The following is a 25,551-nucleotide window of genomic DNA, read 5'->3' as shown; positions in this document are numbered from 1 at the left end:
AAGAGGGTTGGGGCATCCCCCAGCACTGTTCAGTCCAGATGACCAATCCTCCTAATCTCATACCATGTTTAGAAATAGCCCAAAATGAAAAAAAAAAAAACAAAAAAAAAAAAAAAAAAACAAACAAAAAAAAAAAAAAAAACCCAAAAAAAACCCAAAAAAAAAAAAAAAAAAAAAACCAACAAAACCACCAAAACAAAGCCAAAACAAACCCCCCCCCCCCCCCAAAACAACTAAAAAACCAAAACAACTAAAAAAACCCAAACAAACAACCAAAAAGTATCAATGATGGCTGTGAGAACAAAAACAGCAGAGGAAGAGCAGAGCTGGGGGTACACACAGCTCCACACAGCCTGAGAGGAGCATCCTTTCTGCTTGTGCCCCCAGGTCTGCCCTGCACAGGTGTGACAAAGGGACAGAGACCTGCAGGTTCACAGCACTTTTCCCTACCACATGTCCAGCCCCTGGGAAGGCCCTGTCTGCTCATATTTCCAAAAACCCATCTTGGCTCAGCCAGGACCATCCAGGAGGAACTAAAGCCCCTGCAAAGGTGGGGAGCTGCCAAGTTTTCCCAGCTGGGGAACAGCACCAGCCCAGTATCCTCTCACCAGTCCCATTCCAGCAACTCCCAGCCTCTTCCCCAGTGCCATCACTCTCCCCCCTCTTCCCAGCCACAGACACAGCTCAGGGCACAGGCATATATATAAAAAGTAGAGTTTATTGCCATTTCTATCTAGATTTACACAACAGTGTCACCGCTCTTGACATCAAAAGCAATGTCCCGTCACATCCCAGAGAACAGGCCAGGGACAGAGAGGAGCCCAGGAGCATGGGCTGGCTCCTCCACCCCACGGGTTGGAGCCCAACCTGGCTTGTGGTTCTGCCCAGTGGTCAGTCCAGATCCTCCCAGCGCTGCCACGTGGTTCTGTCAGGTGGGATGCCAGAGAGGAGTCAACCTGTCCCTTCCTTGGTGCCACTTGCAATAGTTGGCTGCCCACTGACAGGTGCTCACCTTCAGGGCTGCCTTCAGGTGCCCCAGCTGTTCAGATGGGCACTGCTGACCCAGAGTGGGCACCCCACATCTTCAGAGGCACCTTTTGTGCACGTGTTTATACACAGAACAGCTACAGAAGATGCCCAAACTAACAAAACAAGCTTTTTTTTTTCCTTGTAATCCCCACACTGCTGTGTGTTCAGCCACGGTCTGCACTGCAGCTGCCACCCCTGGTGCTGCTCAGTCTGGGTCGGATTCCAGCAGGCTCCTGGCTGGGTGGCTCGTGGGACATATCAGCTTCGCTCATTAAACATCCATCTCCCTCCAATGTCGGGCTTTGCCAGAAAGAAACACCCCCTGCAGAACACAACCACGGCCTGGGGCTTGGCGTGCGCTCCTTCCAACCGCGGGTTCCCATCACGGTGCCAAAGACTGCCCAGCTCTGCTCCTCACGGAGCTCAGGACAGGTACCAGATCTCCTCCTGGCACCTGGGGGGCGGTTGGATGGGGAGGGAGGTTCAGCTGCCCCTGTCTTCCCTGCAGAAGAGCATCCTCGTGAAGGAGACAGCCGCTGGCTCTGCGGGCTGGCCAGGGCTGCCCCGGGGGCTCGGCTCAGTGCCAGGGTCTGGCAGCCCTTCGTGTGAGATGAAGGCGGAAACGATTTTGCAGGAGATTAAGTAGAAAGAGTTCTGTGGCTCTGTCCACCCCGAGGACAGAGCCACCTTACACCGCAGAGGCCCCGGAGTGCTGGGCCGGGGCAGCCACCCCGGGGCTCTGCTCCTCAGGGCACGGCAGCTCTGCTGGGAGCCGGGACTGGAACTTCTCCAGCTGCTCAGGGCTGGCCAGGGTCTTCAGGAGGCTGTTCTCACGCTCCAGCTGGGAGTTTTTCTCCAACAGTTCCTTGATTTGCTCTTTCAGGACCTCCACCTCCTCCCGCACAGCGTACATCAGGTGATTTTTCACAAGATCCTGCAAAAGGCCATGGGAGAGACCGATCAATGGAGAGTAATTCCCTGGGGGCTGCTCCCTCCCGTTTCCAAGCGCTGGGGCAAGCGCCAAATGCTGCAGAAGCTTTTCCCAAGGACTATCCCTCCCCAGCCCAGCCTTGGAATCCTGGCCAGGGCTCGGTGCTCATCCAGCACAGCCCCCTCAGCCGCCATCTCTCTGGTCTCTTTGCACCCAGAAACGCTCTCCATCCCCCTCTCCTGCCCCAGGATTTGGAGAGGCTGGAGTTCGGGCAGCCCCAGACCCCAAAATCCCCCTCCTGTCCCCCCTTGCTCCCTGCGCACTGCGGAGCAGCCGGAGCCAATGAGCTTCGCGGCGGCCGCAGACAAAGAGCAGCTCTGCCTTTGCAGAGGGACGGGGAGTGGGGACCCCCATGGGCAGAGAGACCCCCCGCCCTGGGCAAAGCCCCCACCCGGGAGTGGGAACTCCATCCCCGGGCACAGCACCCGCGGGGGGACGGGGGAGGGAAGGCACGGGGCAGAGGGCGCAGCTCACCATCGCCTGCTCGATCTTGTTGTCGATGGCCACCACGCTGGCTCCGGAGGCGCTGCAAGAGAGCGGAGAGGCCGCGGGTCAGCACCGAACATCTCCCTTCCACCGGGGCTTCGTGCACCGCGACACCCCCTCCCCACCCAGCAGGGCATCGGGGCGTCCCCCTCCTCAAGGGATTCCTGAATTCAGGCGTCCTTCGCCCCCGGAGCAGCGATGCCCCCCCACACTCCATCAATGGGGTTCTCAGAGGATCCCCCGGGCACTGGGATGCCCAATCCCCCAAATCTCTGCGGCGGATCCCCCGGGCACTGGGATGCCCCAAATCCCCCAAATCTCCGGCGGATGGCGGGGCGCGCACCGGGGCTGCCCCTACCTGTTGTCGAGCTTCACGGAGACCACATCCCCCCCGAGCAGGGAGGAGAAGAAGGAGATGGAGAAGTTGTGGAGCTGGTAGACAGCCACCTCCATGGGGGACTGGTACATGCCGGTGCTCATGGCTGCGGGCGGGCGGGCACGGGCGGGCACGGACGGCGCAGAACGCACTGCCCGAGCCGCCCCAGCGCCCCCGCTTTTATCGGCGGTGCCCGCCCTGCGGGGCGGAGCGAGAGGGGCCGGGGCCGCCCGGGGGCTGTGCCGGTACTGCCCCCGGTACTGCCCCCCGGTACTGCCTCCTGGTACTGCCTCTTGCTGCTGCCTGCTGGTACTGCCCCCCCGGTACTGCCTCTTGTTGATACCCGCCGGTACTGCCCCCCCGGTGCTGCCCGCCAGTGTGGCACACTGTGCCCCCGGTGCTGCCCCCCCGGTACGGCACACTGTCCCCCGGTACTGCCCCGCCGGTACTGCCCCCCCGGTATTGCCCCCCCGGTACTGCACACTGTCCCCCCGGTACTGCCCCGCCGGTGCAGCCTCTTGCTGCTGCCCCCCGCCCTCTCCCCCCGCGCACTGCACCCCTCTGCAGCCCCCCCACCCCTTCCCGTTAAAGCACAGCCCGGCGCAGGAGCCCCGCGCTTCACCGCCGTGTCCCCCCAGTCTGCACCCCCTCCCCCACGCCCCTCCACTGCTGCAGAGTCCCGGCAGCCCCAATGCAGCCTGCCACAGTCCACAGGGCTCAGCACCCCTGTCCTGCTCTCCTGGGCGCCCAGGATGGGGGTCGGGCGGGGGGCACACACACCTGCTCGGGGGGTGGGAGAAGGGGTGGGCTCGGTCTGCGTTTGGGGTGCAGCCGGCAGGGCCCGCACAGCCAGGCCCGGGGCTGGGGAGGGGAGGCAGGAGGGGAAGAGGAGCCGTGGGCGTTCAAAACAGAACCCGGGCTGAAAAATAGAAACGGGAGTGAAAAAAACAGAAACCTGGTTTTCAACAGGTTTGAAAACCTGGGCTGCAAAACAAAACCGGGGTGCATAACAGAAACGAGGGTGCAAAACAAACAGAAACGGGAGTGGCAACAGCAGCGAGAGCGGAGAAACAACCTCGGCGTAAAAAACAACTCCAGCGGGGGAAACCAAAACCTGCAGAGCGAACCCGGGGTGCAAAACCAGCGCGGGGTAAAGAACACGCCCCGAGGGTGCAGAACAACAACTGCGGAGTGCAGGACAAACCCGGGGGACAGAACAACACCCCCGGAGTGCAAAACAGCCCCTGGATGCAGAACACAGTGGAGGTACAAAACCTACTCGGGGTACAGAGCGAAACAGCCCCAGAGTGCAGAGCCGACCCGGGGTGCAGAACGAGAAATCTGGAGTGCAGAACAATGACCTTGTGGTGCAGAAAACAAATTCGGGGTGCAGAACGTGCCCTGTGTGCCGAACAACCAAGGGAAGCAGAGCAAACCTGGGGTGCAGAGCACTAAACGCCATCGCCCCTGGGCTGCAGAACAGTCCGGGGGCACAGGTGACAACAAGAGCCGGGGGGCGGCGGGCGGTGACCCCGGGCGGTGACCCCGGGCAGCCCAAACAGCCCCAGCACGGGACGCCCCGGGCCCACCGCGCCCCGCCCAATGTTGCATAACCCGCACCGGGCGGGGGCGCCGCCCCGCGGCCACGGGCGGTACTGCAGGGGCCGGGGTGTTGGTGAGGAGCCGCATCCCTGTGTGTGCACACGCGTGTGCAAGCCCCGCGGGCACGACGGGTCCTCCCCGCGTCCACAGAGCGATTTGCACATAAAGCAAGTGAGTCTCCTCCGAGGAGTGAAGTGGGGCCCCTAAAACGCCCCCAAGCATCCCAGGGGCTGGGGTGGTGCTGCCCATGCAGTGATGCCCACATTGCCCTTGGCAGCCCACTTATCTCTGCCCACCCAGCCCACTTATCTCTGCCCTCCAGATCTGGAGCTGAGGGAACTTTGCTCAGTGTTGCCTGCTGCCCCTGACCCCGGGGCTCATCCCCTGCAGGGCATGGTGAGGCTGATGCTGAATGGCACAGTATCCAAGAAAGAGTTAGTGCTGGCAGAGCGTGTGCACGCCAGGGATGCTGCAAAGGACACTCAGCATCCTGATCCAGGGGATACTGAACGTGCCTGGAATTTGGCTGTGGGGAGAGGCCAAGGAACCCTGACTTGTGGGTGTGCTGCCATGCCCCTTCCTTGAGTGGGGAGGGGAGCAGAGTGGAATTTCCCCATCAGAAAGGGAAACTGAGGCACAGTCCAGCACAGCTGCTGCTGGGAGCAAGATCTAGCCAGGCAGTCTCCACAAATCACAACTCTCCCAGGGCAGGGTGAGGATGCTGTGCTGTCTGTGACACGCAGCCGGACGCACGCAGGTGGCTTGGGATATGTGGGTTTGATGTGGGGATGTGAGAAAGCATTTTCTCCCTGGTGGGCCCATCTGGGCCCATCTCTGGGGTGGATTATGCACATCCCCCTGTGTCAGCACTACTCCAGCCCATGCAAAGCTGCTGCACAGGGGCTGAGCAGGGCGCTGGCACTGCAGAGAGCAGGCAGGTGTCTGTCCCCCATGCCCCCTGTGCTCCCCCCTCACCCACACCAGGCCCTGCTTACCAGTCCCTCCTTCTGAAGAGGCTCGGGGAGTAGAGAGGCTGGAAGGCCATGTCACCCTGCTCCTAGCAGCGATGCCGGCTCTGCCTGTGACTGCGTCCCCCCGGTTTGCACTGGCAGAGACAGCCTGGGTGTTGGCTGCACCCAGGGGCTCCAGCCACAGGGTAAACACGCTGAGAGATGACCTCAGCTGCACTCAATTGGCCCTTTCAAGTCCAATGGCCAGTGTGCCATCCCGAGCTGCGGGGGTGCCCCCCTCCCTGGGGAGATAAAGGGCCTCTGTGTGTCCCCAGAGTGGCTGGTGGTGGTGGGCTGGTGGCAGCCCCTGGGACACAGCTTTGTCCCCTTGCTGGGACAAGTCCAGACCACTCACACCAGGGGTCCCTTGACTGAGTTTGCCACTGCAGCTCATGAAGCATGCTGGTTTCACTGTGGAGAACACAGGAGGGATGGGGAGGGCATTTTCTCCCATGGTTGTGCCACCTCCTGTCTTCTGCAGAGAGATGTCAGCAGCAGGGAGATGGGGTGGGTGGACCCCAGCCCTGGCAGCTGTGCCTGTTTTCTCACCTCCTGTGATACGGATTCCCCATGTGCCAAACAAATGCTGCTGCTCTGTGTGCAGATGCACGAACGATGCTGGCAGCCCCTGTGCGTGCTGCCCTGACCAACAGCTGATGTGCAGCCCTGCCTGCACACCTGTGTCAGCAGCATGGCCAGGGCAGCTCTGCATGCTCCTGCATAGCAGGAGGGCACCCCCCAGGGCTCGGGTGTCACCTGCAGCCCTGCTGGCACCTCCACAGTGGGAGCAGCAGCTCCCAGCTCTGCTGGATTCTTTGTGCCAGGAGCCCCTCTGAGCTGCCCCAGTGCCCCCACAGCAGCAGAGTCCTACATTGGACTTCAGCTGCACCCTAAACGGTGTGAGGGGGCTTTCCTAGCACACCACAGCCCTGGCCTTGCCAGGTTGCTTGCAGCCTCCTCCTCTCCTGCTTCTCCAAGCAGCGCAGGGTGGGCAACACACCACCTTGCTCTTCCTAAAGAGGTTGCCATGGACTCACAGTTACCCTGTGGCACCACTGATGGGCACTTGGAGCAGGCTGGGCAAGACGGGCCAGTGCCCTGCATCCCTGAGGCAGCAGCGTGGCATCTCCTGAATTTACACGCAATGACAGGAGGTTCATCAGGCTGGGCCTGGCCAGTGCCTTGCGGTTATTTTGGTAACAGCAACAGCAGCTGCAATACAGGGTAATTGTGACACTAATTGTGCTCTCTGGGGAAAAAAAAGCACCCGCGGTTGTCATCGAGCAGTGAGGAGAGGTGGTGACTGCAGCCAGTGATGATATCACCCCAGCAGGGCCTGGCAGAACACCCCAAAGCTACCAGCAGCCCCTCAGCCCTTGTAACAGCCTGTGCCTCAGCACAGAAATGCCAGCCCCGCTACTGACTGTCATTAAGTGACAACATCCTCCTCAGCAATGAGTCCTGGAGTTCTGCAGTCCTGGAGTTCACAGGGCTCTGCTGGGCTGGAGCAAGGGGTGATATGGAGCAGAACGAGGGGATTACCTCTTGCTGCCTGGCATCCCACACCTGCACAGGGCTGTGGGTCATGGGACATGCCCTTTCCCCACAGCCCCAGGGACAAGATGTGTTTTTGTTCTGAGCCCTGCATGTTGGACGTGCTCCAGGCACTGCAATGCCACATGCCAAGGGATGCTTCTGTCCCAGTAGCAGCCAATGGAGCCAGAGGAATGGCTGGGGCTTCAGGAGCAGCCCTGGCACCCCAGACTTGGCTCTCCCCCTGCTCCAGGCTGTGCTCATGGCTCCGTGGCAGTTTTCCTGGCTTGCTCTCTCCCAAGGACTCAGCTCAATGGGAGAAAGGCCCTTCAGAGGGTCTGAGGCGTGGGAAATGTTTATAGCCTGGCCTCAGAGACGCTGGAGAGCAAACTGGGAAAGGCACAGAGCCAAGGCTGCCCAGGCTGCTCTGCAGAGCCAGGTCTCCCACTCCAAGGGGCAGAGCAGAGTGGGAGAGGAAAAGCTGTTGGTTGCAAGCACAGGTAAGAAAACTCTGCCTGTCATAGCCCAAAGTCCTGCAGCTGTGATGGTAAAGCCAAGGGACTGGGAATGCCTGCACCAGGGCATCCCAGCCGTGCCCTGCAGGAACAGAGGGAAGGGTGGCTGGGGACACTGGTGATGGCTGGGGCCTGTGGGAGCCTATGGCAGGGAGGGCTGTGGGACAGTGCTGAGGAGCTCCAGGTCCTGACCAGCAGCTCTGTCCCGGTTCTGGGAAAGGAGAAGTAATGCCAGGGGCTGCCCAGGGGTAAACAGGTGGCTGAGTCATCTGCCATACCAATCCCAGGATCCTGAACAGCAACTGCCTGTCCTATGGCACTGTGTGGGGCTGTTGTGCTGGTCCCAAGGGCCGTGGGCCTGGCACTGCCAGAGCACACCTGTCATCCAGATCTTGGTTTCCTCCTCCTGGAGAGTCCCTGGCTGAGCTGCTCCTCACACAGAGGTGGTGGTCCCTGCCGTGCTGGGGAAGCCCAGGGAGGGTGTCAGGGAGGGAAGGCTGGAGGGGAACCTACCCTTGGAAAGGCTGATGGGGAACATGCCCCCCTTCCCTTCATGCCCAGTGGAGGCAGAATTAGCTCTGTGGCCAAGGGCAGGGGACAGAGGTGACATACCCACTGGGCAGCAGGCATGGGCAGGGATTGTGGTGTGGAGACCTCTCCAAGCTGTCAGGCTGTGGGCAGTGTGAGGTTGTGGAGGGAGCCCTGGTAGGCTCCTGTGTCCAGCTGTGGGGCTCACTGCTTCCTCTGATAAAGGTACTTGGCTGTACTCCCAGTTCTGTTTTTTTCTAGCATGCGAGTGCACACCCTGGAGCCAGCCTGCTGAGAGCTGCAATTTTAATTTAACTTTGTCACCAGACCCTCTTCTTCCTCCTCTGCCCCTAGCAGCAGTTGCTCCCAGCAACAGTGTGAGGAGGGGAGGTCAGAGAGGACCCAGTTCCAGCCAAGCCCTTCCCACCATGTTGGAAACCCCCAGAGTCTTCCCCGGGCATGTTGGTGTGGGAGAGGAAGAGACAAAAAGGCTCACTGGGTTGTTACCAGCCCTGGATCATGGGGCCAAACATCCCATCTTGATGGTGTTTGTCAACACCAGCCCCATGCTGCTGCCACCAACCCAGTGCAGGCACCCTGGTGGCTCTGGGGCACTCTTGCACCCCACTGCTCCCCACAAAGGGTCCCACAGCTGCCAAATGCTGAGGTGAGGGAGCCAGGTATGGCACAGCCCAGTGAAAACCCTGCAGCTTTCTCTGAGCATCGTGCCTGGCTGTTGGGGCAGCACAGCTCACCCTCACCATGCTGCCTCCTGCTCCCATGGACCAGGGATGCCCAGCCTGAGCGAGGAGGGCAGGCTGAACCCTTGGCAGAGCTTTAATCCACAAATCTGTCTGTAGAGCAAAGTGTTTCACACCTACGGGCCGGGGCTGGAGTCCTGTCATTGAACTCGGTGTTATCCACTCCTGGTTACCCGAGCCCCGCCCCGGCGCTCCTGCCAGCTGTGGCTCTGAACTCCACAACTGTCTCTGCTTATTGTGTTATCCTGGACAGCCCCAGCTGCATCTCCCCCAGATTCTGGCTGCCCTTTCCTGGTTCAGTTTCAGGGGAGTGGGCACAGAGCATTGGGTGCTTGCAACACTGAAGGGACCCCCTGCAGCACAGGGACCCTTGCCCCCCACAGCAGGTGGGCAGGGGGCTGCCAGCCTGGGTTCTGCCTCCCCAACCCCTCACTCAGCCTTACAGGGATCCCCAGCCCGAGAGAGGAACCCCAAAGCAGGGCCTCTGGCATCCTCCAGGAACAATCCCAGGCCCCCTTTCAGGCAGGAGCGGGCTCCCGGAGCCCTGCTGGGCGCTGGCAGCTGCTGGCCTGCGGCATGCGGGAGTGCCCGCTCGCTAATTGGGAGGCAGCTCATTATGTAATGAGGACGGAGGCAGGGGAGCTTCGGGAGCTGCGCAGAGCACTCCACGCTACCCAAATCTTCTCTTCCAGCCCTGTTTATGGAACCACTAAGGCCCCTTCCACAGGTGCTGGAGCCTGGCCATGATGCTTGTGGGGAGCCCCAGCAGCCCCACAATATCCAGGGACAGCTGGATCCTGTTGGGGGTGTCAAACCTGGACACGCTTGACCCGGCAGGGGCTGGGGGCAGAGCAGTTGTGCTCGGCTGGAGCATGAGCCAGCACCCGCCAGAAGTCAGGCAAGGACATGTAGGGCAGCGCGGCTTCAGCAGAGACGTTATTAATATCCCGCCTGGCCTTTGCAAGGAATCCCGGGCATTTCAAATCAGGGACCTGCGCTGAAACCCTGCTGTCGCTGACATTTCAGAACAATAACAACGTGAAAGACAATCAGTCGCTGGCAGGATGTGTACCTGTGGCGCTGCTGTGGCTCTCTGTGTGTGCCAGACCCCAGCAGCCAGCCCTCACCTTGTTTGTGCCAACCCTCGGGGACAGCCTGAGACCATCCATCCCCTGCCTCCAAACCACCCGCAGCAGTCCTGCTCCTTTTCACTGACGTATCACTGTGATGGTCTCACTTAAGGACATGGAAATGTTTTGTCCTGCCCCATGGCATCTGCCACCTTCTGCCAATCCAGACAGGGCTGCCATCCCCAGGAACTGCAGGTAGGGGGTGGCAAGGATTGGATCCTACCCTGATCCTGGAGTCTGGAGGGCCCAGAGTTTCTTCTCTGCCTCCAGAGTTGTTCTGCAGCAAAAGCCTCCCCAGATATATATATATATATATATATGTAACTCAGCAGTCAGAGGATGATCTCCTGTCCCAAAGCCAGCCCTTTGCAACACCTGGATAAATATAACTCGGCGTGCGTTTGCAAAGCGTTGGAATGGGTTGTAGACACTCCCTTGCCTTTCCAGCCCTCTTCCCCTGACATACCCCCCGGGCTAAAGTTGGAAATTATGATCTCAGAAGTCTTTTCCAACCTAATGGGTCCTGTTCTACCAACAGGATCTCAGTCCTTCCCAAGGGCAGGATCCGTCTGGAGCGTCACTGGCCTTGGCACTCCACATGAAGCGTACAGACCCGTGCACGGCACGTCCCCTGGCCACACACACAGATTCCAGGCTCTGACAACATTTATCCCAAGCCTTTCCAAGCCCTTTGGTCCCATGCAAGTCACAGTGCTCCCTCAAAGTGCAGAGTCAGCTTTAACCCTCTTTGTGCTGGGCAGTGGCCAAGGAGGTGCTGTCTGGTCCCAGCAGAGACCACCCAGGATCAGGCCATGTCTCACCAGGAAGGGATAACGTGATGCTGGAGGAAGGGGGCATGATGCTGGAATCAGGGCAGACCCCTGCAGACTCCTTCAGCTCCAACCTCTTCCACATCTTTACAGTTCAAAGCCTGAAAAAAAATCTGAAAAAAAATCTGACCAGCCTTTTCCCCATAGGGCCATGCTGTCATCCCTGCCTGACTCTGGGACACCTGCCTGTGCAGAGCCAATAACTGCCCTAGAGATGGGCAGTGCTGGAGAATCCCCAGAGAACCAAGGTAACAGGCTCCTGAGAACCTGATGTTGGCATCACCAGACTGGCTTAGCTGTGCCAGCCCTTTGGCCATAGCCCTGTGGTCAGGGCAAATGGTTCCCCTCCCAAGGGGCTGAGCAGGGCTCTTCTGTGCTTCAGAGAATGTTCAGAATATCCTTCTGGAGGGAGCTGGGTGTTTCAGGAGCAGTCAGGGACAGGCACGGTTCATGGTGTGGCACGTGCTGCTGCCAGCCCTGCTGAACCAGTGTGCTGTGGCAGAGCCCTTGTGAGCCTGGTCTGCCAGGACATGGGCCCCAGGTCTGCTGGGTCATGGGGTGGGGGTCTCAAGGTGTTGGGATGCCTGTGATGGAGACCCCAGCAGGCTGAGCCAGCTGCCTGCCTGACATCTTCCCAAGGGTAGGAGGATTTGGATACACCAAAGTGAGCACCTCCAGCAGCACAAGCTGCTCCTGCCACTGAAACAAAATCTCCCCAGCACCCTGGTGGTGTGCAGGGCTTGCAATCAACACTGCAGGCCACAGGACAGGCCATGTGCAGCTCTGTCTTGTGGGAGCAAAGCAAAGAACCCCCTGGTGCATAATTCTGGAGGGGGGGGGACGGGGGTCTCCTGGCCTCCCCCATGGCAGAGCTGTCTCAGGGCCAGAAGAAGGAGAGTAGGACAGCTCAGTCCCACACCCACACCTCTCTCATGCTCACCCATGGCCCCTCTCCCCATCAATGTGTCCTTGTTGCTCCAGCCCACTCGACCAGCTGGAATGCTTGCCCTGGCCCTGCTGCCCCAGGATGCCCTTTATGCCTCTTCTCCTGCATTGCTGCTGCAAAGTGACACCCAACAGACAGGAACAAGTGGTGCTGTGACACAAATGCCATCCTGGTACTGCTGCCCAGACAGCTCTTGCTTGCTGGTCTGACCTTTCAATGAGAAAGGCACTGCTGCCCTACTTTGCCCAAATTCATGCTTCCCCCAGCCCCTCACACAGAGCTTCCCTGCCTCCTGGTGACTCCTGTGGCTTGCCCAGGCCTGGGAGAAAGTGGCCCTCAGCTCCTTTCATGGCTCAGAAGAAAGGATGGAGCAGCAGGTCTGGCAGTGCCTGCAGATGATCTGGCTGTGCAGAGGGTCCCCCTCACAGCCTGGAGCAGGATGGGCATGGGCTGGCCAGGAGAGGCTGGGCAGGAGTGCTGCCATGGCTGAGGTGGGCAAACAGGCTGGCATGTACCTCCTCTCCCCAGCCAGAGCCAGGCAGGTCCCACTTGGATAGTCAGTGCACACTTGGGGTGCTGCTCCCCCTGCAGTGCCGACCTCCTCCCACACCCCGGGCTCCACTCAGCCCTCCCTGGCCCAGGGAAAAGTGCCACATGGGCATGGGCCTGCTCTCCCTGGCCTACACTCAGTTGGGCCTGTTTCTGCCTCTGGGATAATGCTGGCAGCACAGAGGGATGGCAAAGACCTTTCTTGCCCATTTCATTTGAACCCGCAGGGAGAAGGTGTGCCCAGCCGGGTGGTGGCAGCTGTCCTCCCTGGTGCTTCCATCTGAGCTTGGTCCCTTGGCACTGCTGAGACTTCCCTGGAAAGCAGTTTGTGATGCCCTGTGTGAGGACATGGTGGGGAGAAGCCCTTTCTGCACAGGATCCTCTGCACTCCTGGAACAGCAGGGCTTTCTGCAGAAGGATGAGTTCTGGAAGCAATTGGTCCAGAGCATTCCTTGTGCACCCCTAACAACATCCCTGCTGTAAGCAAAGGGTGTGGAGAGCCTGGCAGGGACCACCCAGCCAAAGACATCCAGAGGAGGGTTGGACATGCTGAAATGTGTGTTGAAATGTGTGCTGTCTGAGAAGCCCCGCACTGACCTGACCCTGACTGAGCTGTCTCCAGCCAGCCCCAGAGCCAGACTCAGCTCTGGGTTTAGGATCTTGGGGATCCCGTGCTGTCCTGGATGTCAGCCACACACGAGGATCCACACAACTTTTCCCCCTCCTGTGTTGCTGTGGGAGCATCAGCCAAAACAACGGCACCATCAAATGGTTTGGGTTCCCCGGTACAAGAGCAGGATGCCCTTATCAGGCATGTTATCGGGGTGTTCCTCCGGCACCCACAATCCTCTGCTACGTGTGCTATCTCCTTTGGGATGTGTTGGCTCATTCCCCAGAAGGAGAAAGTTCAGGCTGGAGCAAAACAACTGCAAACACAGGTGTGGGCACAGCACACCTGACTGCAGGGCCTGGGGCCGTGCGCCCGCAGGCTGTGCCACCTCGGGGTGACAGGGGAGCACCCAGGCAGCCTCCAGACCCGGGTGCCTGGACTGGGTGTGACAGAGAGACACAGATTTCCACCACAGCACACCACAGCCTGCCACAAACACAACACACGGGGCTCTTGGGACACCTCACCCAACAGGGCAGGGAGGGCAGGCAGCAAGGAATGCTGAGAGACACTGACAGGAGAAATCCTTGTCCCCTGGGCATCTCTGCTCACTCCCTGCCTCACCAGGTGTTGTAATTCTCTGGGGAAATGGTTTCTCCCTCCTGACCCCCTGGACTCCCTGACCACTTAGAGTGACCCTTACTCCCTTTTTTGACCCCCCTGGCTGTGGTCCAGCTGTCTCTCCTCTGACCAGGAGGCTGTAAATTGTCTCCCCTCCCTTTGCTCGCCCTCTTTCCCCCCTGGAAACCCGAAGAATAAACGCCTGGGACAAATGTCCTGGGGAAAGGGCCTTTTCTGAGATATCTCACCTCGTCCCTGATATAATTCTCTCCCAATCCTCCTAATACCTGAGCTGGCTGAGCCCCCGGGAGGAGGGCAGGAGAGGGAATATATCAACCAGGAGCACCCCAGGTCCTGTCTCAGCAGGGATGAGTCCAAGGGCAGCCTGCTGTGCCCATGTCAGTGTCCCCACAGCCTGCTGTGCCCATGTCAGTGTCCCCAAGGCGCTGTCACTGCCCCAGCGAGCAGCCCAGGTGCTTGGCCCTGCCCCCAGCTCTGCCAGCCCCTCCTGGGGACAGTGTCTCACTCTCCCCTTCACCCACGGGCACCAACTCGCTGCAGCCTCCCGGGGAGGACGGGAACCTCTCGCTCCAGTTCCCTCTCACCGGGTAAATCCACCGCTCCCCGTTCGGGGCAGGTACCGGCGCCCTGGCGGGTGTCCCGGCTCCTCCCTCCCCACCTGAGCGGCAGCCCGGCGTTATGTAAGTGCAGGAAGAGCTGGTCCCTGCCAAGGCCGGCTGAAGGCAGCAGCCTCCCGGCGTCAGACGCTGCCGGGCGAGGAGGGGGCGGGCGTGCGGCTGAACACGCGTGGGGCGGCCACGTGTGAGCCCACCCGCCCGGGAGCGCGCCCGGGAGCGTGTGCGCGCCGGCTGGGAAGGGGATGGATGCTGAGGGGTCTCTGCTGCTCCCCCCGCGCCTTTCCCACCCCCGGAGCTGCTGCCGGCCGTGCCAGCCAGGAGACATCTGTGCCTGATGGATGGACGGGCCACAGACCCCTCGGGCGGGTCTGTCCCACCTGCTGGAGACACCGGCAGCCTCAGGTGGCACTGCCGGCCCAGCCCGGACCGAGGAGACCCAGACCTGCCAGCCCCACAGGGGACACCGGCTGTGTCACCAGAGCCAGCCCCACAGGGCGCCAGTGCAGGACCTGAGACAGCTCTGGCCGCTCCTCGCCTCGGGGTTCCCCTCCGCAGGGCTGGGGAGTTGGCAGCCCCTGGGAGCTGCTGCTCAGTCTCCTCTGTGCCCACCGCTCCAGGGGCAGCAGGGCAGACCTGTCCCCTCAGCCCGCCAGGGGATGGATGGATGGATGTTGGGCTGGGGGGGCACAGGGAGAGCCCAGAGCCCAGTCCGGGCCGGGCAGAGCCGCGCTCCGGGTGCGGGAAGAGCCACCCGGGGCCAAACCTGTGTCCATCAGGGAGGGCCGGGGGAGCTGTCGAGGGGCAGGGGAGCTGTCAGAGGGGCAGGAGCTGTCAGAGGGCAGGAGCTGTCGAGGGGCAGGAGCTGTCAGAGGGGCAGGAGCTGTCGAGGGGCAGGAGCTGTCAGAGGGCAGGAGCTGTCGAGGGGCAGGAGCTGTCAGAGGGGCAGGAGCTGTCAGAGGGCAGGAGCTGTCGAGGGGCAGGAGCTGTCAGAGGGGCAGGAGCTGTCAGAGGGCAGGAGCTGGCACTGGCACTCCCGGGCTCCCCACCCGGGCTCTCGGTGACGCTCAGGATTTCGAGGCTTTCGAGGCAGCCCGGCTGCTTTCCAAGGAACCCGCGGAGGATGGGCCGGTGTCTGTAGGGGGACACTCTGTGCCCCGCGGGTACCGTGTGCGGACAGAGATGAGCACAGGGGCCAAGACACACGGCTGGGGCTGCTGTCCCTGCCCGGCACACAGGGGCCACCACAGGACGGGCACAGACCCCCGGACCCGCGCCCAGGGATGGGCTGGGCTGGCACCGCTGGTTTGGACTCTGCGGCCTCTCCCCCCAGACCCCCCCGCCGCTGACTCCCCCAGCCCCGGGGTCACACAGTCCCCCTCCCCCGCCAGCCCCTTGTCACCGCTGTCCCCTCCCGGAGCGCTGCCCCCGCGGGGACACCCACCTGTGGAAGAGGAGGAGGATGGAGAGCAGCGTCTGGTCGATGTTCCTGTTGCAGATGCCCTGGTTGAGGAGGTAGCAGGGGTCCCGCACCACGGGCTCCAGCGAGTCCTGGCGCATGATGGAGCTCAGCTTGTCGGTGTTGAGGTTCTGCCGGACCAGCTGCTCCCGCAGCTGCCGGAAGCTGCTCACGGTGGGGCTGCCCGGGTTGTTGTTCTCGCCCCCGGCCCCCTCCTCCAGCCCGCTGCGGTTGGCCAGGTCCAGGCAGCAGCTGCAGCAGTCCAGCCCCACGGGCGAGCGGCACTCCTCCGCGGGCGACGAGGACATCCCGCGGCTCCCCGCGCCGGGCCGGGGGCGCCGCTGGGGCCGCTCCGGGGCCGCGGGGGGCGAGCGGCTGCAGGACGCGCCCGGTGCCGAGCGCCGCCGCGGCCCCGATCTGCCCGCCCCAACCCGCCCCGGCCCCAAACAGCCCGCCCCGGCCCGATCTGCCCGCCCCGGCCCGCCCCGGCCCCAAACAGCCCGCCCCGGCCCCAAACAGCCCGCCCCGGCCCCGATCTGCCCGCCCCAACCCGCCCCGGCCCCGATCAGCCCGCCCCGGCCCCGATCTGCCCGCCCCGGCCCCGATCAGCCCGCCCCGGCCCCGATCAGCCCGCCCCGGCCCCGATCCGCCCGCCCCGGCCCCAAACAGCCCGCCCCGGCCCCAAACAGCCCGCCCCGGCCCGATCTGCCCGCCCCAACCCGCCCCGGCCCCGATCTGCCCGCCCCAACCCGCCCCGGCCCCAAACAGCCCGCCCCGGCCCCGATCTGCCCGCCCCGGCCCCGCTCGGCCCGCCCCCTATTAGTAAATAGTAAATGAGGCTCCCAGACCCAGCACACCTCCACAGCCGGGAGGGTGGGCACGGTGACCCCGGGTAGACTCCCCATTCCAGCCCCACCGGAGCTGAGACCGGCAGGATGCGGGTCCCGGGGCGGTGCCCCAGCCCGGGGTCCCAGTGTGGGCGGGGGGAGCTGCCAGCCCTGGGATGGTGCTGAAAACAGGGGAATACCTGAAGGACGGATCCCCCACAAGCTGCCCCGGGAGCGTCCCCTCCTTCCGTGCACTGGTGGGTCCTGGGGGCTGTTTTTGAGGTGCTTCCCCAGCCCTTCCTTCCCCAGCCCGTCTTGTGGGCGACTGGGGAGGGAAGGAAACTGAGCCTCACCCTACCTTATGGCAGGGGCTGGTGAGGGGGGTCCCTGTGGCCTCACCATTGCCGGGACCCGCGGAAACTGGAGGGCGCTGAGATTTCTTTACTTCCATCCCTGGGGTTCCAGAACAGCCCCAGGCCGCGCCGGGGCCCGCGGGAGGCTGCTGCCATCGCGTGGGCACGGGGAGCAGGACGCGCTCAGGGCACGGCACAGCACACAGGGCTGGCATCGCTCCCCCGGCCCCAGATCCCCCACTGGCTCTGCCCCCGGCCCGGGGTGTCCTGCCCGGCCCCGACGGCGCTGGAGGCGGTTCCAGGTGCAGGTGGCTGATTCCTCCAGGTTCCTTGTGCCCTTTGGCTGTGCCTCCTCGTCTACGGCCCCTCCAGCTGCACCCAGAGGTGCCGCACAGGGCCTGGGGCTGCTCCCCATCCATCAGCTCCTCATCTGTAACCAGCATCCATCATGGGCTACCCCCTTCCCGTGTGCGAGCCAAGGTGAGCTCCCTAAAGCCCCAGATCCAGGAGCCACCTCCTGGTTCAAGGTGATCAGCTGGCGGCGGCAGCTGGAAAGTAGGTTTCCTATGTTTAGCTCTGGCCTTTCTGGGTCCTGCTGTTCACGGGGCTGGGACAGGGCTGGTTTCTGCACACCCACTTCCCTCAGGGACACCCGCGTGCTGCACAGCCAGACATGTCACTGCAGCCCTGAGGCACAGCTGGGTGGGATGCTGTAGGGAGTAAAGGCTCAGCTGGCTCTGGGGCAGGCCAGGAGTGCAGGGACAGCTGTGGCCCCAAAGCCTGTTGCACTCAAAGGGGCTCCATGAAGTTCAGGGTGTTCTGGGGTACTCCAGTCCTGCCCTGACTTCTCCTGCCACCCCCTGGACAAGAGACAACAGAGGGAATGTGTGGGGCTGTGCGGGGTTGGGTTCAGCCAGCCCTTTGCCAGCCGTGTCCCCAGCCGTGTCCCCAGCCGTGTCCCCAGCCGTGTCCCCAGCCATGTGCCATCTGTCTGTCCCGTGCCTGTCCAGGCCCCCCAGCCCCTCTCCCAGTGCTCCCTTTGGGCAGGCCCCACCTGTGGAGTCTGGGAGAGAAGATGCACCCTGTCCTGTTCTCGGGTGGTACCCACATCACCTCCCCTCCTCAAAGACCCCACTGCAGCCGAGCCAGAGCCGGGCAGGGCTCTGGGTGCACTCTGCTTGTCTTGCCTTCCCTGTTCCACCCCGTTGGCGCGGTGGTGAGAGCTGGCTCCTGCCACGGGGCCATCTGCTCCAGGGGAGGCTGCCAGTGCCAGGCCCCCTGCCAGGCGCCCCCCGCCCCGCGCCCCCACGGGCTCTAAGAATAACCAGCGCCGTCAGCAGCGGTGGTATTTGCAGTGCCGCCCCCACGCCAGCCTGCCGGGCACAGCATCCATCTGCTGCCTGACGTAAGCCACCAGCCACGGGGCAGACGGGTGGGCAGCCTTGGGGACCACGTGTGGCTCTGAGGAGGGGTCCTGGCTCGTCCCACCCACCTGAGCAGCAGCCAGGATGCTCTGGTGGGACGTGGAGGTGTTGCTGGGGACATGGGAAGCTGTCTGCCTTTCTTCTGTCCTAGTTCTCCTAGTGTTCCACAAACATTGACCCTGTCCCCAGCTCTGCAGCACCCCTGGGAGACCAGGGCAGCCCCCAGGACTGGTGACAGTAGCTCTGCCTGCAGAGGGCTGGGGGCCCACACCCTCAGTCACCTGGAATCTCCATTAAGGGAGAACAGCCACCCCAGAGGTGGTGCAGATTGGCGTGTGGGGCAGCTTCCCCGAGCACCAGAGCTGAGCTTTCCCTGTACATGAGGCCACAAGGCCCAGCGCAGCTCCCTGAGCCTCATGTGTGTGGTGGAGTCAGAGATCTGCAGCTGGCAGAGGAGTGGGCTGGGGATGCTTCCAGGTATTGCCACTTTGTTATTGGGGGTTTCCTCCTGGACTATTCCCCAGGAATGCAGAGCTGCATTTGCATCTGTGTCCCAGCCCTGAAGAGAGGATTCTGCAGGGATACCATGCTCCTACCACGGGCAAACAGTGCAGAGCCTTATTCCCAGGCAGTGATGGTGACTCATGCAGTACAAGGCTGGGATGTTTTTTCCTCTCTGTGTGACACTCCAGTAAATCATATAAGATGTCCTGACAGCCTGGGCCAAGCTGACCTGTGGCACATGGGGCTCCTTGCATTGCTCTTCTTTCAGCAGGGGACTCACACAGCCCTGGGAGTGGCCCTGGGCACAGTGCTATTGTCAAGGGGCATTTCCTACTGGGACAGAGGGTAGTGGGCTATTCCAATGCAAGGGTTTCCAGCTCACTGGGGAGAGATCTGGGTTTGGAGCTGAGCAATCTCTGCCCACGGTCTGAGACTGGGGGCACTCCACCTGCAAAGGGCAGGTGAGGTTTGGGATAGAGGTTCAGTAGGGATGGAGTCACACCAGTCATTTGGGCATTTTTAGATTTTTAAATTCTCTCCTTTCCTTTCCTTTCCTTTCCTTTCCTTTCCTTTCCTTTCCTTTCCTTTCCTTTCCTTTCCTTTCCTTTCCTTTCCTTTCCTTTCCTTTCCTTTCCTTTCCTTTCCTTTCCTTTCCTTTCCTTTCCTTTCCTTTCCTTTCCGTATACTTCCCTCTGGTGGGGAAGAATTGCTGTGCCATGGGGAAAAAGTCCATGGGTGCAATTAGACACAGGCCTGCACAGCGTCTCAAGGGGCAGTGGTTGATTCAGCCCTCACCTGTGGCCACCCTGGAAGATTCAGAGCTTCTCTCTCAGCCCCCATCTGCCCTGTGCTTCCAGAATGCTGCCACCAGCCAGGGGTTGGTGTTTGCTCAAGGTTTAGCCCAAAAGAATCCACCCCACCCCTCCTCCCGGAGCTGATGAGTGCCCCAGTCCCTCAGTCTCTCCTGTGAAGGTGGAAGAGCTGCAGTGTCAAAAGTTGTTGCTGGAGGAGGTGTGACACAGCAGCCGGGCTTTCAAAAACACCTAATTTGGGATATTAAAAAAATAATCATCCCTGCAAAGCAATTCATTTCCCTGGAAACCCCTGCAGTTCAGGGATTGTTTCTTCCCAAGACTTGTTAATTTATGGGAGACATTATAAGTGTTAATTTACAGGAGAGGTTATATTTTATCACAAAGCAGAAAAGCCATGGTTACAATTTCCAGTTCTGCCTTTAATTAACACTGGTGATGGGCTGCCCAGCTGTGGCAGGACCAGGAGATGCCACACAGAAAATCCTGCCTGAAACACTCACCTGAGTGACTGCAGGAACAGGAGATAAAAAAAGCAAAGTATGTCTGGCCAGGTGTCTTGGCACTCAGCCAAGCCCACGCCCTGCTGTATCAGAGACATTCTTTAAATACCCTTTCTATTGCATCAGTTTGTGCATATTCATATTCTTCCATAAAGTAGTTTTCATATTCTAGGAACTGTTTTGCATGGCCCCTCCATGGGTCCGCCTTTTTAGATCATGCATGTTTTGTGGTTGTGTCTTCATTATCACCTCCAGCTGGGCCTTGGTCCAGACTTTCTTTAGATGGCAGATGCTGATAGTTGGTGTATCAGCAGCAGAGTCTTTACATGTTCACTGGGTGTTATTCTGACCAAACAGACAGTTTAAGCACACTTATATCAACTACTACCACTGTGCCTCATTTTCTTTACTAACAGCAGAAATAAAAAAACTTCTATCTTTACCACAGCATTATTAATCACATAGCACACATCTTGCAAAAAAAAAAAAAAAAAAAAAACAAAACAAAACAAAAAAAGCCCAAAAAACTTTATAATACACATTTATAACAGCTATGACACCATGATGCACACCTGGGAAGATGGGAAGATGGGAAGATGGTAACAGGAGGTGGAACATGACACACACACTGAGCTCTCTTCTGGAGAGAGAGATTCTGGAGATTCCCAACCCTGTATCCAGCTGCAGAGCTGTTGTGGATCCAGCTGTGCTCCAGTAACATCCACATGGTTCACCTGCGCTGTCCCACACCCTGATCCTTTGGGGGAGAACATCCTGTTCTGTCCATTCCTCCGCACCTCCCTTGTCCCCAGCTGCAGGCGGTGAGGTGAGCTGGGGCCAGCAGGGTTGGCAGGTGCAGGGGCAGCCGGAGCAGAGTTTCCATCCCCCAGCAGCAGCCGCTGGAGGGCAGCAAGTCCCCGGCGCTGCCACCGGCAGGAGCGGGGCTGGGGCGGGTCCCGGGCTCAGGGCGTGGGGAGGGGGAATTGGGGAGTAAATGGGGACTGGAGAGGGGGATCTGCTCTTCGGGGGCTGGCAGGGTCACCCAAGTGTCCTGGTGCCCGGGTGTCCTTTATGGAGCCTGGTGGTATCTGAAGGTGGAGGATGATTTGGGCAGTGATAAACTGGCACAGCCAGGGAGCTGTGGGGCAGAGGAAAGGGGCAAGGGGTAGGGATTGTGTTCCTGAGGCCAGGTCAGAGGGGCGTGGGACAGATCCTGCTGCACAGCCCAGCAGGGCTGGACACTTCCCCGCAGTGCTGGACACTTCCTGCAGTGCTGGACACTTCCCTGCAGTGCTGGACACTTCCCCTGCAGTGCCGGACACTTCCCCTGCAGTGCTGGACACTTCCCCTGCAGTGCTGGACACTTCCCTGCAGTGCCGGACACTTCCCTGCAGTGCTGGACACTTCCCTGCAGTGCTGGACACTTCCCTGCAGGGCTGGACACTTCCCCACAGTGCTGGACACTTCCCCAGGGGCAGTGGAACAGAACCCACCTGCTCAAAGGCCAGGGGTAAAAGGTACCACAGTGTAAGGAAAGGAATCATAATTTTTTTTGGCTAAAACATCTGAGGTCACTGAATCCAACCGTTAGGCCAGCACTGTCCTGGTGCTACTTGGCCCACAAAGCTTCTCGAGGCTTTGATCCTAATTATTGTGGATGAAAGCGTGCTGGCTGCCATCTCTGTGGTGGGTGCTTGTGCAAACACCGGGGGGAATTAAAGTCTTCAAGCAGATTCTGCAGCAAAGGGGTTCTGATTCTACAGACCTGCCCTTGCACAGCGGGGAGCCTTTGCACAGATGTGAGCACGACACCCCAGCCTGATCCAGGTGTTTCACACCTCTCTGGCACTTCTGGGCTCAGCAAGAGAAAATCAGGTCCCAGGCTGTTGGCTGCAGGAACCCAGAGGAACATGGAAATGCTTCCAGCAAATGAAGGATGCTGATGGCTCAGCTGCAGAGGGCTCTTTGGATGGGATAATGAAGGCTCTTTGCATCCATTGGAGTGTCCTGGAGATGGTTCTGGAGTGATGAGGTGCTCTCACAACTGAGAAGGGCTGGGAAAGCACTTAGGACAGGTGGAGCTGAGGACAGCAAGGATGAGAAGGATCCAGGCCAGCACGGCACGGCTGGTCCTGCTGGCAGCAGGATCACTTGTTCTCTTGCTTTTGAAATTAGGGATCCAGTGCCAGGGAGATGACGGGGAGGAAACCAGTGAGGGAAGAGCTCTGTGAGCCACAGGGCCTTTGCAAAGGGCTTCTTGTTCCCACTTGGATTTCTGGTCCTGCTTGGACTCAGGGAGGTGCTGTAGTTCCCTTTCTCGGGTGATGTCCCTAAGCCTCAGAAATTAACGGGGTCACGGATGGAATGTGAGTCTGAGGGGATCAGGGAGATGTCACCTCTAACAGCTGGCGTGGGAACCAGGTACACGAGTGGCTGCAGGAAGGTGGTGGGTGGGAGAGCTGGCAGAGTCCCACCTGGCTGCAGCTGTGTGGGGATCCACAAACACCCCCAAAGTGCTGGTGAGGTAACTGGGGCACTGGTGGGATTGGCACATTGTTGGCAGCACGGGGATTACAAATTCCACGGCAAAATAAACCAGGTAGCAGCAGGCTATGCTGTTATGGGTCACTATCCAACCAGCTGGGAATTGCTCATCAGAGAGCTGGGGCAGAGCAAAAGAATAAACAGCGCAAATACCTTAGGAATGAGGTAAAAGTTTGTTGTGAGTTTAATGTAATTAAGGTAAATTAGTCATTACATAATGGTGAGACATGGACGTAACGATGCCCTTCAGGCCTGTCTTATGTGTGTGGCCTTTATGAGTAAGAGCTGCCAGGATCCCTCTGTGATGTGGGTGGGTGCACCAAGAGGGAAGCACCTGCACCCCAAATTACTGGACTTGTGCTCCTGAGCGTGGCCTTTCTCACTCCCCAGCAGCCAGGCTGGGTCTCCTCGGGGACAGGAATAGTCTCAGCACAAAGAGAGAAGGCAAGGCAGGATGCTTTCCTGTCAAAGCCTTATTGTTCCAATTCAAGCTCCTCTTCAAAAAACAGAATGTCAAGAAACAGCGTGGCTTCAGCATCAGTGGTCTCCTGGGAGAAATGTTAAAAGTGGGATCTTAAGCATCCAGTTTCTGTAACACAGGAAAGCCTTGGGTTCATTTTGCTTTGATGGATTCCCCAGAATGACTTCAAAGGAGCCTCTCTCCCCAGACCCCAGCTCATCACTAGTACAGGGTTTCATCTGAGGAGCCAAACCTCGGGGGACAGAGGGGAGTCCCTTAGAATAGAAGCTGGGGGCCTGGGGGGCCTTGGAGGGGTGGTTTTGGTGTCAGCAGCACGTGCTAAACCTCATGCTCAGCCCTTTCCATTTGGAATGCTGTGTAACACCCTCCCTGCTTGTGCTGAGCAGCAAAGGGTGCCTGGCCAAGGTATCACCACCTGAGGTGGGCACCTTCCTTACCCCAATGAGCTTCTTTCCTTGAGCACTGCTCTGGGAGATGTGTGAGCTGGTGGTGGTCAGCGTGAGCAGGGAAAGACTGCCCTGGTCCCTGGAAGGACAGCCCTGTCCCTTTCCCTGGATGGACATCCTGCCTGCTCCCTGTTTGCTCCCCAGGGTAAAAACAACCCTGCTTGTCTGCTGCAGCCTGGTTTGTGCTAGACACCTTTCCAGGCCTCAATTTAAAACACGAGGGGCGTCAGATCCCAACCTGACACCAAATAAAGGACAAACCTCAGCTGGGCTGGGCTCTGTGTCTATTGGCAGTGTCCTGCCCTTGGCAGGCTGCTTGGGACTGTGGCATCAGGGACAGCACGGAATGGGAGTGGCTCATGGGTAGATGGTTGTCTCCAGGGGAGGATGGAGTTCCCAGACCAACACTGATACTATCCCAGGGCTGTGTCTGGACTCAGCACTGCTGTTACCCACAGGAAGGGCCTTGTCCCCAGGTCTCTACTCCCATATTCAGAGCTTCTGGGTTTCAAGCCCTTGCAATTTCCCAGTGAAGGAAATCCCTTGACACCCTGATCTTTCGCACACCTTTGAGTGCTTGGGGGAGTTCCTGGGGAGGGGGGTACCTGGGGAGGAGGGCACCTGATTGGGAAATGAAGGTGATTTTTCTGCACTGTGCTCCTGTGGGCTCACATAAACCCATTCTAAATTCTCTCGGGGTCCAGGAGTGAGGGAGAAGGGCAGAATTCAGGGGCCCTCAGATGATAATGATGGACCTGACACATCACACACTGAGCAGAGCCAGCCTGGTCGCTCTTGCCTCTGGTAATGCTGGTGCCTGCTCTGGGCACACCTTCCCAATCTAGGACTCCTCTTGGCTCTCCTGCACCTCCTGGTGCTGGGCAGGGTGTCAGGGGCCACACTGAAGCCTGGGGACAGACTCCCAATCACTTCTGCCTCAGAGCAGTGCCCTGTGTGTCAGAGTGCCACACCAGAGTCCCTCCTGCAGAGCTGCATGTCCCAGCTGTGTCCAGTCCTGGGATCAGGCTCAGGAGGAAGCAGTTGGTGATGCCAGGAGGGAGATCCCAGCTCCTGCTGCCAGCTGGACACCTCAGCAGAGCCAGGAGATGGCACCAGCTCCCAGCGCTGTGCCCCCACACCTTCCTGCGGCTCTGCTCCAGCCATTCGTTACAGAGCAACTTTCAAGCTTTTAATTAAATGTCCATGAAACACTCATTTGAGATGCTTAATTTAAAGTGAGAGCTAATTAATTTTATGAGCCCTGGCCGTGTCTGCTTCATTTCTGAGTTAATGCCTGGGCTGTGCTGGTGGAGGTGCAGAGATCAAGGCAGGCTCTGGCTCCTGGGGCTGTCTAGACAGTCCTAGCTGGGAGTGTGGCTGGTGGCCCAGGCAGAGCCTGGTGGTCCTGTGTGGGGCTGGTGGTGCTGGGCAGGACTGGTACCTCAGTTAACCTCCTCACCAGGCTGGCTCTCACTCCAGCCCAGCTGAGCAGGAGGAAAACAGCCCTGAGTTGAGCCTCTGTCCCAGCTGGTCCCTCAGGGCTGGACTCACATCCAAGCACCACGTCCCAGGGACAGGCTCTGCTCCACAACAGTCCCTGTTTCCAGGGGCTGGCTCAGCATGACATTGCCTCAGCCCTAAATTTGTCAACCTTGCAAGAACCTTTTCCCCCACTCCAGAGTGGATTTAGGGCCGAATATTTGCCCTCTCATGGCCAGCCTCCACAAGACCCCCAGAAGCACTGCAGTGACTCCCATGGCCATGGGAGCTTGGTGGAGCTTCTCCAGCAGCATCTGCTCAGCTTGGGGGATGCTCAGACAATTCTGCCCAGCCCTCCTGTTGCAGGACATCCTTGATTATGATCTTGCTAGGAAAAACATTAGAGGGGCAGCCAGCCTCCACCTGCTCCCTATGGCTGTAAACCAAAGAGCCACCAAGGGACAGCAGTGGCACCTGGCAGAGCCCCTTGCTGCTGGCTGTGGGGAGGCTGGAGGAGAAATCCTGGAGAGCAGAGGACGTGGAGAGCAGAAGTCCTGGAGAGCAGAG

The 25,551-nt window shown here is 59.8% G+C and overlaps 1 protein-coding gene across 2 annotated transcripts; it reads right to left on the bottom strand.

Annotated features, from left to right (window-relative positions):
* Nucleotides 1-698: 698 nt before the first annotated feature.
* Nucleotides 699-15,966, bottom strand: TSC22D3 (TSC22 domain family member 3). 2 transcript variants are annotated; one of them, XM_083876371.1, is made up of 3 exons: nucleotides 15,597-15,966; nucleotides 2,495-2,546; nucleotides 699-1,963 (listed from the first exon to the last, which is right to left on the bottom strand). In XM_083876371.1, the coding sequence occupies exons 1-3, from the start codon at nucleotides 15,917-15,919 to the stop codon at nucleotides 1,718-1,720; spliced, it is 621 nt and encodes a 206-aa protein (XP_083732497.1). In that variant the 5' UTR covers nucleotides 15,920-15,966; the 3' UTR covers nucleotides 699-1,717. The 2 variants fall into 2 exon arrangements, with proteins under 2 accessions (XP_083732497.1, XP_083732498.1); XM_083876372.1 differs by lacking the exon at nucleotides 15,597-15,966 and adding an exon at nucleotides 2,865-3,047.
* Between the last annotated feature and the right edge of the window lie 9,585 nt (nucleotides 15,967-25,551).

Source organism: Zosterops lateralis (assembly GCF_965231275.1).
Source record: "Zosterops lateralis genome assembly, chromosome: 21".
Lineage (NCBI taxonomy): Eukaryota > Metazoa > Chordata > Aves > Passeriformes > Zosteropidae > Zosterops > Zosterops lateralis.
The sequence above is the reverse complement of the archived record's forward strand: the minus strand, read 5'-3'. Positions and strand labels throughout refer to the sequence as shown.

Excerpts from the sequence above, each read along its gene's own strand:
- TSC22D3 (XM_083876371.1), bottom strand. The coding sequence starts at position 15,919 with ATGTCCTCGTCGCCCGCGGAGGAGTGCCGCTCGCCCGTGGGGCTGGAC. Across the intron at positions 2,547-15,596 it reads ATCCTCCTCCTCTTCCACAG|CGCCTCCGGAGCCAGCGTGG; the intron begins GTGGGTGTCCCC and ends GCTCTCTTGCAG. Across the intron at positions 1,964-2,494 it reads ACAAGATCGAGCAGGCGATG|GATCTTGTGAAAAATCACCT; the intron begins GTGAGCTGCGCC and ends GGCCTTTTGCAG.